General features: G+C 45.3%; 3 protein-coding genes across 3 annotated transcripts; all 3 read left to right on the forward strand.

The window, feature by feature from the left end:
- The first annotated feature begins 1,172 nt into the window (after positions 1 to 1,172).
- Positions 1,173 to 5,589, forward strand: LOC114687146 (protocadherin gamma-A2-like). The gene is given in 3 exon segments (XM_028861844.2): positions 1,173 to 2,889; positions 2,892 to 4,661; positions 4,664 to 5,589. Coding segments are annotated over 3 exon segments (2,550 nt in total). The 5' UTR covers positions 1,173 to 2,357; the 3' UTR covers positions 4,912 to 5,589.
- Positions 5,590 to 6,624: 1,035 nt separating this feature from the next.
- On the forward strand, positions 6,625 to 10,687 carry LOC114687151 (protocadherin gamma-A3-like). The gene is given in 3 exon segments (XM_028861849.2): positions 6,625 to 7,666; positions 7,668 to 8,653; positions 8,656 to 10,687. Coding segments are annotated over 3 exon segments (2,433 nt in total). The 5' UTR covers positions 6,625 to 7,568; the 3' UTR covers positions 10,005 to 10,687.
- A 2,275-nt stretch (positions 10,688 to 12,962) lies between these two features.
- Positions 12,963 to 17,334, forward strand: LOC114687153 (protocadherin gamma-B1-like). The gene has a single exon (XM_028861850.2). The coding sequence runs from the start codon at positions 14,002 to 14,004 to the stop codon at positions 16,408 to 16,410; it is 2,409 nt and encodes an 802-aa protein (XP_028717683.1). The 5' UTR covers positions 12,963 to 14,001; the 3' UTR covers positions 16,411 to 17,334.
- The last annotated feature ends 615 nt before the right edge of the window (positions 17,335 to 17,949 follow it).

The raw sequence follows: 17,949 nt of genomic DNA on the forward strand, positions 1-17,949 counted from the left end.
ACAGTACTGGGACAAAGACACCATGCAGCTCCCAAGAAAATGCACTGAGAAGGGGATAATGTCGTCCCTGTGTCTTCCCACCAACACTGCACGGTCTGAACCTGAGGAGGCAGGATCTAACACACCAAGGGGAATGCTTTGCAGTAGAACTGGCCAGATCTTCTAGTCCAGAGTCATGAAATGCAAAGCCTGGTGAACTGCTCAAATTCTACCCACTGCAGAAGCTTTGTGAAGTACAACGTAAGATCCTGGGCTGAATCCAGGGCCTGAAAAAATATTTTATTTTGCTATGAAAAGACATTGTAGCAACTGGCAAATTATTGGTAAGAGCTATAGGCTAGACAATGAAACTGCATCAATGCCAAGTTGATTTTATAGTTTGGTAATGAAGGAATCAATCCAAAAATAGTAAAGGGACATCATGTACACAATTTACATGGAATCAATAGGGGGGCATGAAAATAAAATGTTAACATTTGGGGATAATGTGGACAGAGAATACAGTGAACTTTGTATGTAAAGTGTAGAAAGAAGTCCAACAGTGTGAACCTACATCTACATTACAAATTGAAAGTATTTGGAAAACTTAACATAGTTCCTAAACATGTACATCATCTATTTATGTTATCTTGGTATGTATAATTGTGAGATGACAAATTACCCAGAAGGATGTACCCAGATGATTTGTGGATCCTACATCATTTTCTTTATTTTCTTTTCTTTTTTTTATTTTTATTTTTTGGTTTTTTGAGACAGGGTTTCTCTGTGTGGCTTTGCACCTTTCCTGAAACTCACTTGGTAGCCCAGGCTGGCCTTGAACTCACAGAGATCCACCTGCCTCTGCCTCCGAGTGCTGGGATTAAAGGTGTGCCACCACCGCCCGGCTGAATCCTACATCATTTTACACCAGGGACTCCAGCATCTTCAGACACAGAACCAAGCCCCCTCAGCTACCAAGGGACTGCTATATATGAGATTTGTTTGTACTATTTCTTGCAACTATTCTGTAATTCTGAAATTATTCAAAAGAAAAAAGTCTAAATATTAATCTCGTTTAAATATGATAAGATGTTAAAATTAAATAAAGCCTACTGGTATGTACATCAAGTTTGGTTATATTTTTTTCTATAGTGGTCTCTATGCTTGAAATATTTCAAAGTGCATTTTAAAATAAATACATTACATATAAATATGTTTGCATATATAAGCCAAACAGGAGTAAGAAGACATCCATGGCATCATCCGGGCAACAATAAATACAGAAAGGGAAAGAGTGCTTAACAATCTAAAGCAACATTGAATGACAGATTCTTAATGTAAAGTACCTTGTCTGCCCAAGCTTTGGTCACTCCAGCCACCTTCAATTTCCATGGTGTTCCTGGCTGTCTCCCAGCTCCAAGCACTGGTTCTCAGTTTCTGCAATACTATTCCAGCCTCTTCTTGATCCATTCTATCTGTCAGGGTTCAAACGAAGTAGCATTCAGGAAAGGTCATTTTTCACTCTCAAATGCAAGTTGGGTCCCCTTCTTCTGCGTGTCCCCAGGGCTCAGTGCTTTTCACAAAATTCAGCACGATACTCTTTAATAATATCCTCTTCACTTTCCCACATCTTCGCCACCCTAAAAAGTTCCTGAGGACTGGTTTCCAACTAAGATTCCATCAAACCTTGTGTCATGAGCACGTGCTGTTTAATGTCTGATGATCAACAATTTAAATACCAAGTGTTGGAGTTGAATGCTAAGCAACTGAGCACAGAATTCACAAACGTGCCTTATAAGAAAATGTAGCCAGTGTTTGAATGTTGATCTTTTTGTCTGAGCATAGGTAAGAAAAAGGAGGGAGATAGCGCGACGTGCCAAGGCCAGCAGCACTCGGTTTAAGCCTTAAACCTTCTTCAATACTTTCACAGCAGCCGCTCTCAGGTTACATGTATTTAACCATTCTTATTAGTTCTGAAAACGTCCCTCCCTTTAAATACTTCTACTGTAAATGATACTAGATCTTAGTGTGAAAGTCGTTCTTGAGACCAACTTATAGCCACAGGCGAGCATGAAATGGGTTTGCCTGCGCGAGTGCAGAAACCCGCTAGGCCTCTGAGCGTCGCTGTTGACCACCTAAGGAGTAAAAGACAGCCAACCAATCCCACTGAAGGGCTGGCACAACACAAAGGGCTGGCGGTTTGTCCGCAGCTTCCGGTCAGAGGATGCAAGGAAATTCAACCCAGCCGCCCGTTAGTTCTCTCTCCTCGGTGACCTGGGACTGGTGAATACTGGTCGTCCCAGACCCTGGGGGATAAGGACTGGACTCCCTCACGGTGCTGGAGGCTGGTTCGGAGGAAACTCGGCTGCAGAGGGGCAATGGCGACGCTGCAGAAGCTGCCCCGGTGCAGAATGCTGGTCCTGCTGTGCGCCCTTTGGGCCGCCCTGTGGGAGGCCAGAGCTGGACAGATCCGCTACTCCGTGCCAGAGGAGATCGACAAGGGCTCCTTCGTGGGCAGCATCGCCAAGGACTTGGGGCTGGAGCCCCAGGCTCTGGCAGAACGAGGGGTCCGCATCGTCTCCAGAGGTAGGTCACAGCTCTTTGCTCTGAACCCGCGAAGCGGCAGCTTGGTCACCGCAGGCAGGATAGACCGGGAAGAGCTTTGCGCCCAGAGCGCGCCCTGTCTGATGAATTTTAACCTCCTACTGGAAGATAAATTGACTATTTATTCCGTAGAGGTGGAGGTAACAGATGTTAATGACAATGCACCTCGCTTTGGAGTAGAGGAGCCGGAACTAAAAATCAGTGAAACGACTACACCAGGATTCAGGATTCCTCTTAAGAGTGCACATGATGCGGATGTGGGCGAGAACAGCCTCCAGAAGTATGAACTCAACTCAAATGACCACTTCTCCTGGATGTGCGAACTGGGGCTGATGGAAACAAGTACCCAGAGCTGGTGCTGGAGCGTGCCTTGGACCGCGAGGAAGAGGCAGTTCACCATCTTGTTCTTGTCGCCTTGGACGGGGGCAATCCAGTGCGATCCGGCACCTGCCGTATCCGCGTGAAGGTCCTGGATGTGAACGACAACGCTCCTGTTTTTACACAGCCGGAATACCGTGTGAGCGTTCCTGAGAATATGCCTGTAGGTACCCGGATACTCACAGTGACAGCCACTGACCCTGATGAGGGATACAACGCTCAAGTGACTTATTTTCAGGAGCAAGCCCCTGGAGAAACTGCAGATGTATTTGAGCTAAAGTCAACATCTGGCGATATAACAATCACAAAAAGTCTGGATTATGAGAATGCTAAATTCCATGAAATCGATATCGAAGCTCAGGATGGCCCAGGCCTTCTGACCAGGACGAAGGTTGTTGTCACTGTTCTCGATGTCAATGACAATGCTCCGGAATTTTACATGACATCCGCCACTGCTTCTGTTCCTGAAGACTCTCCTCCGGGAACGGTAATAGCACTTTTCAATGTGCACGATAGGGATTCTGGGCAGAATGCCGTTGTCACGTGTTCACTTCCTGAGAGGATTCCTTTCAAGTTAGAACGCTCGGTGGACGATTACTACCGACTGGTTACAACCAGCGCCCTTGACAGGGAAGAGTTCTCCTTTTACAACATCACTCTAAGTGCTAAAGATGGAGGGAACCCATCTCTGTCCACAGATGCCCACCTTCTACTGCAGGTGGCAGATATCAACGACAACCCGCCCTCCTTTTCCCGGGGGTCCTACTCCGCCTACATTTCTGAAAACAATCCCAGAGGCACCTCCATCTTCTCAGTGCTGGCCTATGACCCTGACAGTAATGACAATGCCCATGTGACCTACTCTTTAGCTGAAGATACCTTCCAAGGGGCACCCCTGTCCTCCTACATCTCCATCAACTCTGACACTGGAGTCCTCTATGCTCTCCGCTCCTTTGACTACGAGCAGTTCCAAGACTTGCAGCTGCGGGTGATAGCAGTGGACAGCGGGAACCCTCCACTGAGTAGCAATGTGTCCTTGAGCCTGTACTTGCTGGACCAGAATGACAACATGCCTGAGATCCTTTATCCTGCCTTCCCCACAGACGGGTCCACTGGTGTGGAACTAGCACCCCGATCTGCAGACCCTGGCTATCTGGTAACCAAAGTGGTGGCAGTAGACAAAGACTCAGGACAGAATGCCTGGCTGTCCTACCGCCTGCTCAAGGCCAGCGAGCCAGGGCTCTTCTCGGTGGGGCTGCACACGGGCGAGGTGCGCACTGCGCGGGCCCTGCTGGACAGAGATGCCCTCAAGCAGAGCCTGGTGGTGTCTGTTCAGGACCACGGCCAGCCTCCTCTCTCCGCCACGGTCACACTCACCATAGCAATAGCTGACAACATCCCTGAGGTCCTGGCTGACCTGGGCAGCATCAGGACCCCCGCCAACTCTGATGATTCCGAACTTACACTCTACCTGGTGGTGGCGGTGGCTGTGGTCTCCTGTGTCTTCCTGGCCTTTGTCATTGTGCTGCTGGCGCTCAGGCTGCGGCGCTGGCATATGTCCCGAATGCTTCAGGCTTCAAGAGATGGATTAGGGGGCATCCCTGCCTCACACTTTGTGGGCGTGGATGGGGTACGCGCTTTCCTGCAGACCTATTCCCATGAAGTCTCACTCACTGCAGACTCAGGGAAAAGCCACATCATCTTCCTCAACCAAACTATGCAGATACTCTCATCAGCCAGGAGAGCTGTGAAAAAGCTGATTTCCTTTCAGCACCTCAGTCTCTACTTGATGATAAAAGAGAAGAAAGTCCTCAGGTAATTGTTTTGCAATATACTCACATTGTTTTGCTAAATTTTACCTATTTATTTAGTTGCCCCGGGTGTTTAATATGTGTGTTTTATACCCGTGTTTCCTTGAAGATATATTTAAGTTTAAGTGAATCCAGGTGAACTATTCCTAGGTAGTTTTTAGTGCTCATGGGCTATAAGGAAAGTTAAAAATCATTATGGAATGAACAAAAATCATGGATTAGTAGTTAATGGTAACATTTAGATCATCAAAAGAATACTGTTAGAAACTGGGCTGGTTTCTTAACTTTTCCATCTGTGGGACAACCATTTCATGTACATGAATCAATGATTCTTTTTAAAAACAGAAACGTTAGGGCTGGTGATCAGTTGTACTGTACCTGCCTAGTATTCACTGGGCCTTGAGGTGGGTTCCCAACACGGCAATGTATGTATTATATAATGTGTGGGGGCTATATGCAATGCATACATGGGATTTTGTATTAATTGAAGACTCTTCTTTAAAATGTAAGGTCTGCTTATATTTGGATCTGTGTGTGAATCATAAAACATCTTGGTTGATTCTTTCTCACTTGATCTTAATATTTCTCCTTCAGATTTTCGGAGAAGTTGCCCATTTTCCTTAATTTGCATACCCATACCTGTTTTTAATGAAGAAATTTTATCTAGGCACGGTGGCACACACCTCTAACCACTGTGCTTGGGAGGCAGAGACAGGCAGATTTCCGTGAGATCTAAGTCAGCCTTGTCTCCATAGCAAGCTCTGGGACAACCAAGGCTACAAAGTGAGACCCTGTCTCAAAGACAAAAAAAAAAAATTACAGAAGCACACATTTTTCAGTGCTAGGGACCAAGCTCATGGCCTTGCATACCATAAGTAGGCACTCTCACACCGACCTACATCTTGAGCCCAGGTGTCTTTGTGTATAAGTGCTGTATACGGAAACAAACCGAGGCCTCATTTTGCACATGCCTTGCCAATGAGTCTCGCCTCCGTCCCTAGGTTCCTTATGGAGTTTCCGTATGCCATGGTGTCTCTGCGTAGCTGCAAACAACAGTCTCTGGAGGTATCTCCGTGCTCCTTTGGAGCTCATTGTGCTCTTGATGACAAATTGGTAAAGGAACAGAAAGCAGGTTTCTCTTCACCGAAACTTCATGTTTCTCATATCTGGAAATCATATTGACTTTTTGATCTTGAAAAATAATTCTTATCCTCGGTATACTTTGCTCACAGAAAAGATAGAAGGGATTTAAAAGCTGTAGTATCATACAATTGCTGTTTTCTCCAAGTTTCCTATTCATCAAATGCCAAAAATGTTCCATTCAAAAACACTTGGTTTTCCTTCTCCATTCCTCCTGTGTTGGTATTAGTGTGTTGATCATATACTTAATAACAATGGGTGTGCTAATAGTAAGAATCAGTTTGTTTTTATTTGGAAATATTGAGTACTAATTGACACTCGTACTGGGTAATTTCACATCTCCTATGATGTTTGGGGTCCTTCTTACATCTAAGAGTGTCTGATAGAAAATTGGGGGCAGTGTATTCCATGTGTCTGTTAGTACAGCATAAGTCTCTATGAGATAAAATCCAAATTCACTTTGGAATAGTGTGTCATGATATCTTTACTTTTAAGTAAATAATAAAGTATGAACAGAAAAAATTAAAAACAGAGTTCCTTTTAAAGAGGTAGTAACTCTAAGAATAAATACCTTATGGACATATATGCAGTGCATCATGATTAAAATGACATTTTTTAAATTTCATTTCTATTTGTTTTGTTTTGAGACAAGACCTTACTGTGTAACCCTAGCTGGCCTGTAACTCACTCTGTAGACCAGGCTGCCCTCAAACTCACAGAGGTCCGCCCTCCTCTGCCTCTCAAGTGCCAGGATTAAAGGCGTGCGCCACCAGACCTCTGCACTTGGGCAAGGTGAATGTCTTCTGTAGCCTGAGGTCTGTAATTTCTCTCACACCCAAGCCTTTCCCCTGGCCCACTCTTCTCATGCTTCTCAATAAGGCCTTCTCTAAACTCCACAGCCAGGTTGTAGACCTTCCCATCCTCCTCGGCCTCTCTCGGTGTGGTAGTTATTTCAGTGTATGATAAGTCCCAAGTGGTTTTCCACCCTCGTAAACTCTGTGACAGAACTGGTTGTGTCTATATATTCCACATTAAATCTTTTTTTAAAAAAAAAAAAATGTCTGACACCCAAATCATGTGTTTGATGAATCAGTTAAGTGAAAATTATTAAAACTAATATGTCAGGGTATCAAATACCAACTTCAAGAATTACAATCCGTAAGTATGCTGATGTTTCTGTGTAGGTATTAAACTGAACCTTTGGGAGACGGCAATCACACTTAAAGCAATATTGGTGGAGTTAAGGTTAGAGTGAGGCATCCCAAAGAAAGATAACTTGAAGCCACATCCTTTAACAAATATCTGTTCAGTTATGTGAAATCAGTACTAGTCATGCCTCCAATGAAACAGACTGAAGAAGTTCAGAACAAAGGGTAACTTGGGTTTACCTGGGAGTGTGCAGTGAACGATTAGGCCTCTGGGTGTCGCTGTTGACCATACAAGAAGAAAAGACGACGCTGAAGCGCAGCCCACCATTTCCCTGCTGCAAAGAAACGCCAAGAAGAGTCTGAGAAGAGAGAAGCTGCTACCAAGCTCACCACATCGTCAACCAGCTCTGTGGTGTGTGAATTAAGTCCATGAAAGAATTAACTCCTTGAGGGTGTAAGACTGGCACCCATCGTGGGAATTCAGAGGGGAAAATAAACAAGAAAGGAAATGATCCGCCTGGGACCAGGAACCGCCGGAGCCCTGGCTTTGCTGTGCGCGCTCCTGGGGACGCTGTGTGCGGCTGGCGTCAGGCAGATCCGCTACTCGTGCAGAGGAGCTGGACAAAGGCTCCTTCGTGGGCAACATCTCCAAGGACCTGGGGCTGGAGCCCCGCGAGCTGGCAGAGCGCGGGGTCCGCATCGTCTCCAGAGGTAGGTCGCAGCTTTTCTCTCTGAACCTGCGAAGCGGCAGCTTGGTCACCGCAGGGAGGATAGACCGGGAGGAGCTGTGCGCCCAGAGCACGCCCTGCCTGGTGAGCTTTAACATCCTTGTGGAGGATAAGCTTAAAATATTTGAGGTAGAAGTCGAGATCAGCGATATTAATGATAATGCACCTAGTTTTCCAACGGAGGAATTGGAAATAAAAATTGGTGAATTAACAGTTCCTGGAACTCAATTTCCACTTAAAACTGCATTTGACCCAGATGTGGGTATGAACTCTCTGCAGAACTATAAGCTCAGCCCCAATGACTACTTCTCCTTGGCTGTGAACAGTGTCACCGATGACGCCAAGTACCCAGAGCTAGTGCTGGAGCGAGCCTTAGATCGTGAGAAAAAGGCAGTTCATCAGCTTGATCTCATTGCCTCTGACGGTGGAGACCCTGTCCACACCGGCAAGTTGTGCATCAAGGTGATAGTCTTGGATGCAAATGACAACCCACCTGTGTTTACTAAGCCAGAGTACCATGTCAGTGTTCTGGAAAATGTGCCGGTAGGCACCCGACTGATCACAGTGAATGCCACTGATCCTGATGAGGGATTCAACGCTCAAGTGTCCTATATTCTAGATAAAATGCCTGGGAAAATTGCTCAGGTTTTCCATCTCAATTCAGTGACCGGAGATATATCAATATTAAAAAGTCTCGATTATGAGGATGCTGTGTTCTATGAAATCAAAATTGAAGCACAAGATGGACCAGGTCTTTTTTCAAGAGCCAAGATTCTTGTCACGGTTCTGGATGTGAATGACAATGCCCCAGAAGTTTCAGTCACTTCCCTCGCGGGCTCAGTCCAGAAGAAGCCCCTGCCGGAAGAGAAATCGCTCTTATCAATGTGCATGACCGAGATTCTGGCCAGAATGGGCACGTCACGGTTTTTGTCCGAGGAAACCTGCCTTTTACTCTAGAAAAATCAATAGACCAATACTACCGCTTAGTGACAGCCAAATCTCTGGATCGTGAACAGGTGTCTCAATACAATATCAGTCTAAGAGCCACCGATGGGGGGAACCCACCGCTGTCCACCGAAACTCATATCACTCTGCATGTATCAGACATCAACGACAACCCTCCTACCTTCACACACGCCTCCTATTCAGCCTATATTCCAGAAAACAATCCTAGGGGAGCCTCCATCTTCTCCGTTACAGCACTAGACCCGGACACGGACAAGAACGCACAAATCACGTACTCGCTGGCTGAGGACACGCTTCAGGGGGTGCCACTGTCATCCTACGTCTCCATCAACTCCAATACCGGTGTCCTGTATGCCCTTTGCTCCTTTGATTATGAGCAATTTAGAGACCTGCAGTTGCAGGTGACAGCTAGCGACAGCGGGAACCCTCCACTCAGCAGTAACACGACACTGAGTCTGTTTGTGCTGGACCAGAATGACAACATGCCTGAAATCCTTTACCCCGCCCTCCCAGTAGATGGCTCCACTGGTGTTGAGTTGGCGCCCCGCTCTGCAGATCCTGGATACCTCGTGACCAAAGTGGTGGCGGTGGACAAAGACTCAGGACAGAATGCCTGGCTGTCCTACCGCCTGCTCAAGGCCAGCGAGCCAGGGCTCTTCTCAGTGGGGCTGCACACGGGTGAAGTACGCACCGCGCGGGCCCTGCTGGACAGAGATGCCCTCAAGCAGAGCCTGGTGGTGTCTGTGCAGGACCACGGCCAGCCTCCTCTCTCCGCCACGGTCACACTCACCGTAGCAGTGGCTGACAGCATTCCTGACATCCTGGGGGACCTGGAAAGCATCCACGCCCCTGCTAACCCCAAAGATTCAGACCTCACGCTCTACCTGGTGGTGGCGGTGGCCGTGGTCTCCTGTATCTTCCTGGCCTTTGTCATCGTGCTGCTGGCCCTCAGGCTGCGGCGCTGGCACTCATCGCGCCTGCTCCAGGCTTCAGGAAATGGATTGGCTGGCATACCAGCCTCTCACTTTGTGGGTCTGGATGGGGTGCAAGCTTTCCTGCAGACCTATTCCCAGGAAGTTTCCCTCACCGCAGGCTCTAGGAAGAGTCACCTGATCTTCCCGCAGCCCAACTACGCAGACACGCTCATCAGCCAGGAGAGCTGTGGGAAAAGCGAGCCTCTTATAACATCTCAAGATTTACTTGAAACCAAAGAAGGCCCCAACCTGCTTGAGGTGAGTTTATTTCTTTGAGTGTTATGAACATCCATGCCGGTGTGGTATAAAACCTTAAGACACATTTATTTGAGAAATACAGCAACAATGAAATTGTACACTCTGTTTCCCCTACCTGTGTCCCACTTGCCTGTGAGGAAGTTGTACTTCCCGGCCTTGTTATGGCTGAGTGGGCCGAGGTAGCTAGTACGTTGTATTGGCAGTAGCTAATTGGAAGTAGTAACTTCCGGAGGCAACTCTAAGAGCGATTGTGAGAATTCCAGCTCTCTCCCTTACCCTTTGAAATGACAGTCGCTCCTTCTACCTATGTCCTTGAGTAGCCACAAAGAGAGAAAAGCCTTGTAGTTGATCCAAAAGTGGCCCATACACCTGTGACAGATGGGTCTTTCACAATTTCATTCTCATGGTTCAATGGCTGGGGTAGAACCCATGATCTTGGCACATGTTGATCATCTGCTGGACTCCTGAGCTGTACCTCAGCCTGCCCTCTCACACTATGAACCCCAGTGGTTTGAACTTTGTCACTCCTGCCCACTGTCCTGCCCGGAATGACACAAACGAGTGGCGGGAAAGGATACATACAAAGTATTTTATGCTCTCAGAAAATCTTTTCTGAACCTTCCCAAGTCACACCAGTCTTTACATTATTTGTTTGTTTTGTTTTGTTTTTTGAGACAGGGTTTCTCTATGTAACAGCTCTGGCTGTCCTGGAACTCACTTTGTAGACCAGGCTGGGCTTGAACTCACAAAAATCCTCCTACCTTTGCCTCCACAGTGCTGAGATTGAAGGCATGTGCTACCACCACGTGGCCAGTCTTTACATCTCAAGGACATAAACTCATAGAATAAGAAATGAAGGAAACTGGTATAGCAGTATGCTTGTAGTTGCAGCTACCTAGAAACTATGGAGGTGAGATCACTCAAGCCTTGAGTTCAAGACCAACCTGGGCAACTTAGCAAAAACTGTCTCAACAGGAAAAGTAGAGATTAGTCAGATGATTAAACCCTTGTGCCTAAAATGTATATGTGCCTGTTTGTGTTGATTTCATCTTTGTGTCTAAAGGTGGAAAGCTCATTCACCTAAACCACTATGAGTCATGGCATTTATCACCCTTTAAGATTTTTTTTAAACCTGGGATGTAGCTGTATTATTTCTGGATATTTACCCAAAGCACTTTAATTCAACATATCACAGAGATACTTGCACATCAATGTTAATTGCAAAATTGTTCACACTGACTAAGTAACCTAGATGTCTATCAATAGAGGAATGAATAAAGAAAATGTGATATATATGTATACACAATGGAATTTTTCAGCCATAAAGAAAAATGAAGCTTTGTTATTTGCAGGAGATTGAATCCAACTGTAGATAATTAAGTTTCATTAATTAATATTAAGATAATTAAGTCAATCTCAGAATGACAAATACCATGTCTTCTCTCATTCGTGGATCCTAAGTTTTATAGAGATACATAAAATGGTGTGTGTGTGTGTGTGTGTGTGTGTGTGTGTGTGTGTGTGGAGTAAAAGTAAAAGTGAAACTGCTAGGAAAAGTGGACTAGCAGGAGGGAAGTGGAGAGAAAAAGGAGGCTATGGGGTGGGGTACAGGCGCATATGCCCAGTGTACAATATATGTTTGTATAAAAGTGACCTGTGAAACCCAGTTTCACATACAATGAATATATGCCAACACAAAAATATTATTTCAAACTAGCAGGAAAATATTTCTCTGTTTCTGCAAGAGATCCCCCAGACCATCCATTACAACAGTGAAATGGGAATCCTGAGTGTGTTCTGGAACTTTCTCTGATCAAAGTTGTGGATCCGTTCTCAAATCTATGAAATTATTTTACTCCTATAGCTACAAAAGAGGGTTATCCAAAAATGAAACAAAATGTACTTTATTGCATCTCAAGGAACAAATTTTCCCCTAATATGTTAGAAAATATAACTGAAATGTGTGAGTTGGGCTGGAGAGATGGCTCAGAGGTTAAGAGCACTGACTGTTCTTCCAGAGGCCCTGATTCAATTCCAGCAACCACATGGAGCTCAAACCATCTGTAATGAGATCTGGTGCCCTCTTCTGACCTGCAGTCATACATGCTGTATACATAATAAATATTAAAAAAAAAAAAAGAAAGAAATGTGTGAGTCAACAGAGACTGAAGACAGTATCTGTAAGCATATAAAACTATATTCTCATTCAAGATCTATATATGTGATGGAATCTTGTGGAGAGGAGTATAAAGGCAGGAAGTAGAGAAAAGAAGAAGAAGATCTTAGGAAAATATAATGTTGCATTTCTACTGGAGATGTTTGAGCACTTCAAAACAGTAAAATAAATCAGTGAGCTGACACCTTTCCATTAATTTTTGCTGCTGTAAGAAAATACTTGAGACTTGGAAATTTATCTTTAAAATAAAGATTTATTTATCTGGTTGTTGGGAGCTAAGAACTCCAAGAACATGGCATTCTCATCTGCTCGGCATCCACTTGGAGATTTTTCTTTCAGGGTCATCACATGACAGGGGAATCACATATCAGGGACATCACATGACAAAACAAAGCAAGTGTCTCAGAGACTGCTATTTTTACAAAAAAAAAAAAGCCACTTATATGATAATCCAGTAACCAATCATTGATTCACCAATAAAGGCAAAGCCCTCCTGTCTCAAGCATTTCCTAAAGATCCTGCCTCCAGACATCTTTATACCATGGATTGGGATATTGGGGTTCTAACATGTGAAATTTAAGAGGGGCATTTAAGACATTGTCATCTGATTTGTTGGTACATTAGAAATAAAGGGATTTGCTTATTTGAGTTACCCAAATACAGGATCAAGTTCTAAAATGGAGTGCTTAGGAAAAGTAAGGCTTCTTGCTTCCAACCCTGACAACCTGAGTTCCATCCTGGAAACCTACATGATGGAAGGAGAAAACCAACTCCAGTATATTGTCCTCTGACCTCCACATGAGTGCACATGTATATACACATACACCTAAACACAAAATAAATAAATATAATAAAGTGTAAATAATAACATTAACTGCTTAAAGACTGTCAGTGTCTCACCAAGAGTTACTAGCAGTCAATAACATGTTATTGATTAATGGTATTAAACTGGTTGACGGTAAGAATTCAGTCTATAGAGTATTGCATATTTAGAAAGAATTTGTTTCATAAAAATAAACGTGGCTTACACAAGATTCACCATTATAAAAGCCCCAAACGCTACATTGGTACCTTTAATAGTCTATCAGGCTCCGTGTACTTAACTGAAAACAGTATGCTTTGCAAAGACTATCAGTGCATTAAAAAATCTCTGGCGACACTCTCCTCTCTTTTGCAAAGACTATCTCTGAAAAGTTTTGCTGAATTGATAAAATACACAGAGAAATTAAAATACCAAATAAAGAAGTTACTTCAATAAACTTGCAGAAAGGTAAAGATCAGAGTCCACTGGTTAATGAGGGTAAAAATGCACTCACTTATTGGATACAACAGTCAGGCCTGAGTTTAGTAGTGCCATACAGTGAAGTCATTGGTAGCATTTTTCTCCAAAACTGGAAAAAGGAAAAAAGTACGTCTTGTGAAGTGGAAAATATGAATAAATAACGATGAAACATTCATGAAATGATAATAAACAAGAAAATAACAAAACTAAAGGAAAATGTGGATACCTGGTTCCTTCAAGCAAATTAAAAGTCCAAACAAGAGCTCTGGGGATACATAGCTGCACGATACGCAGTTTTACAAGACAACCTCTAGGCGCCGCTGTTGACCAAAGAGAAGAGAAAGGTTCCCTGTTCCGCAGGGTCCAGCTAGGGCTTTGCCTGCTTTTTCCTGCACCTATGAGAACGTACGTCCGGCTCCTGTGCACCCTTGAAGCGCCTGACAAATCCTGCCTTAAAATCACAAACATCTAGGGCACAGACTGTCTTCTTTAAAACCTCGAAAAGAAGCTTCCCTGCGAGCTCAGAACGGCAGAGCAACCCCAGAGGCGTTGAAACGATGGCAAATCAGGTACTGCTTCACTTTCTGATGCCTTTGTTCTGGGGCGCCATCTCCCAGCCTATCCTCTACTCCATTCCGGAGGAGCTGGCCAAGGGCTCCCTGGTGGGGAACCTCGCCCAGGATCTGGGGCTCAGTGTCCAGGAACTGCCAGCTCGAAACCTGAGAGTTAGTGCAGAGGATTATTTCAGCGTTAGTGCAGAGGGTGGGGATTTGTTGGTGAGTGGCAGGATAGACAGAGAGAAGATTTGCGGGAAGAAACCTGAGTGTGCACTAGAATTTGAATCGGTTACTGAAAACCCGATGAATATTTTCCACGTAATTGTTGCCATCCAAGATATTAATGATAATGCACCACATTTCTTTGGGAAAAGCATTGAATTGGAGATCTGTGAGTCTGCCTTACCAGGAGTAAAATTCCCTCTGGACTCTGCACGAGATGCAGACGTGGGAGGCAACTCACTGAAGATGTACACTATCAGCCCCAATCCACACTTCTCCTTGTCAACGAAGGAAAGTCCGGATGGAAGTAAATACCCAGAATTACTGCTGGAAAAACTTCTAGACAGGGAGCATCAGAGCTCCCATCACTTAATCCTGACCGCCATCGATGGCGGAGACCCACCCCTAAGCAGTACCACCCAGATCTGGATCAAAGTCACCGACGCCAATGATAATGCTCCAGTGTTCAGCCAGGACATTTACAAAGCTAGCCTCCATGAAAACATGCCCCGGGGAACCTTCGTGCTGCAAGTGAGAGCCACAGATCAGGATGAGGGTGTTAATGGAGAGATCACCTATGCCTTCCTTAATGGCCCGGCAAGTACTAACCTCATCTTCAGTCTCAACCCAAATACTGGAGCTATCACAACTAACGGGACACTGGATTTTGAAGAAAAGAGCAGATACATGTTGGGTGTAGAAGCCAGGGACGGAGGGGTGCACACAGCTCACTGTAATGTGGAGATTGAAATTCTTGACGAGAATGACAACGCCCCAGAGGTGACATTCATGTCCTTTTCTAACCAAGTTCCGGAGGACTCAGCCCTTGGAACAGTAATAGCCCTCATTAAAGTTCGAGACAAGGATTCTGGACAAAATGGTCTGGTGGCATGCCGTATTCAGGAAGAACTTCCCTTCAAATTACAACCCACCTCCAAGAATTATTACAAGCTGGTGATAGACAGGGCCCTAAACCGGGAACAGACCTCAGAGTACAACATCACTATCACAGCTACCGACAGTGGCAAGCCATCCCTTTCATCCAAGACACGTGTGACTGTGCACATCACAGACATCAACGACAATGCACCGGTTTTCCACCAGGCCTCCTACCTGGTCCACGTGGCTGAAAACAACCCACCTGGAGCCTCCATCGCTCAAGTCAGCGCCTCTGATCCCGATTTGGGATCCAATGGTCACATCTCCTACTCCATCATAGCCAGCGACCTAGAGCCAAAGGCACTATCCTCTTTCGTTTCCGTGAACCAGGACAGCGGAGTGGTGTTCGCTCAGCGCGCCTTCGACCACGAGCAGCTGCGCTCCTTCCAGCTGACTCTGCAGGCGCGCGACCAGGGCTCGCCCGCGCTCAGCGCCAACGTGAGCATGCGCGTGCTGGTGGGCGACCGCAACGACAACGCGCCGCGCGTGCTGTACCCCGCGCTCGAGCCCGACGGTTCTGCGCTCTTCGACATGGTACCGCGCGCCGCCGAACCCGGATACCTGGTCACTAAGGTGGTGGCTGTGGACGCAGACTCGGGACACAACGCCTGGCTGTCATACCATGTGCTGCAGGCCAGCGATCCCGGGCTCTTCAGCCTGGGGCTGCGCACTGGCGAGGTGCGCACAGCGCGTGCCTTGGGCGACAGGGACGCTGCGAGGCAGCGCCTTCTGGTCGCTGTGCGCGATGGTGGACAGCCACCGCTCTCGGCTACAGCCACGCTGCACTTGATCTTTGCTGACAGCCTGCAGGAGGTCCTGCCAGACCTCAGTGATGACCCTCTGCCCTCTGACCCCCAGAGTGAGCTTCAGTTTTACCTGGTGGTGGCCTTGGCCCTGATCTCAGTACTCTTCCTTCTGGCGGTGATTCTGGCTATAGCCCTGCGCCTGCGCAGCTCCTCCAGGTCAGCTGGCTGGGGCTGCTTTCAGCCTGGTCTCAGCTGGAAGTCTCAAGCTGTGGTTCCTCCCAACTGCAGCGAGGGGACATTGCCCTATTCTTATAATCTATGTGTTGCCTCGCATTCTACGACTACAGCGGGATTTAATTTTCTCCACGTGGCACCAGAGGTTGCTCCCCCTCAGGATCTCCTGTGTGATGATCCTTCTGTGGCTGTATGTGGCAATAATGAAGATCCTAAAATCTCGTACGACTCTTCTTCTCTTCAGGTAAGTTTCTGCCGAGCTACTTAAATATTATTTCTTGTATTTGCTTCTTGGTCGTGCACAAATTAATCAGTTTGGGTCTTTTTTCATAGTTTGGGGGCTATTTATTGAGAGAAGCGTTGTGGATACATAAAGATTAGTTTTTGGTTACCTGGTCATCTTGGAAATGACCTGATTACCAGTTCCAGTCCTTACTATTGGTTGTTTCTGCGTAACTAGCAAATCTTGCTGCAGACTGTTTCCTATAGGTCAACATCCTTAATAACATTAGTTCCCTTTCTTACTTGATTTGTGAGGCTGCTTTTTTTTAAAAAAAAATAATCTTTAACTTTTCATAAGCATATTGGTATTTCTTTCTGCCTAAATTAAAGTTTATGGTCATCTTCACCAATTACCTTTTCTCACTTGAACAACTTTTCATTTCAACACATCTGTAAGTAAGTCTGTTAGCCCTTATTGTCTTACCACGAGTACCAAAGAGTACCACATTTTGTATTTGAATCACTAACTTTGGGCCAATATTATTCTCACTTAAAATCTCACCCAAATTTCTCTTTTTAACACTTACTTGTGGGGAGTGAGGCACACATGTGCCATGGCAAGCATGTGGAGCTTAAAGGACAATATGGGGGTCAGTTTGTTCCTCTCACCCATGGAACCCCAGGATCAAACTCATCAGATTGTCGGACTTGCCTGTAAGAGCTTTTACCACCTGAACCATCGTGTTGACCCCTCCACGGATCTTTTGACTATTGTCTAGTCATTTATTTTATGCTCGTTCTACTCTGTCACCACTGTAGTAAGGACTGTGATGATCTATTTATGAAACATCATATCTTTCCTGTTATTTTAATATAATTCCTGTGAGTCGAATCTGCAAACATTTTGACATTTTATGCATATTTTCGGTTCTTTTCAAGACATCATTTTTGTTTTGTTTTGTTTTGTTTTTTGAGACAGGGTTTCTCTGTGTAGCTTTGGAGCCTTTCCTGGAACTTGCTCTGTAGCCCAGGTTGGCCTCAAACTCACAGAGATCCTCCTACCTCTGCCTCCCTAGTGCTGGGATTAAAGGTGTGCACTACCACCACCCAGCCTGAGACATCATTTTAATCTCCAAGTCCTGAGCACTTAATAAATCTGTTAAGGATTGCAAAAACAAAAAAAAAATTAACCTACTCTTTCAAAGACTAAGGATTTTTAATTCTGCATAATTAATAGGTATCGAGTCCCACTCAACCTGTTGAACAATTCTGAAGCGGGAAGTGTGGAACTGGGAAATAATAGCTATGAAATATAGACATGGGTGAAGGAAAAGACAAAGACACAAGATAGCTTCAGGAGGGCTCTTGAGTCAATACCACAGACCCTGGGTTTATTACTCACAGCCTTTTTATACCCAAAAGCAAGGAGGGCAAAAAGATCTCCTCCTTTCAAGGACATCAGGGTTCAAGGTACAAAATACAGTTAAGTGTAAGCACCTCCTTAGTACTCAAGACATCTGGTGACCACGCTTTATGGCAAAGCATCCTGTAAATAGGCCTTGAGATATAAGATACCTGGTAACCA

Source organism: Peromyscus leucopus, chromosome 19, assembly GCF_004664715.2.
Source record: "Peromyscus leucopus breed LL Stock chromosome 19, UCI_PerLeu_2.1, whole genome shotgun sequence".
NCBI classification, from domain to species: domain Eukaryota; kingdom Metazoa; phylum Chordata; class Mammalia; order Rodentia; family Cricetidae; genus Peromyscus; species Peromyscus leucopus.

Coding starts and splice junctions, on each gene's coding strand:
- LOC114687153 (XM_028861850.2), top strand. CDS start 14,002: ATGGCAAATCAGGTACTGCTTCACTTTCTGATGCCTTTGTTCTGGGGC.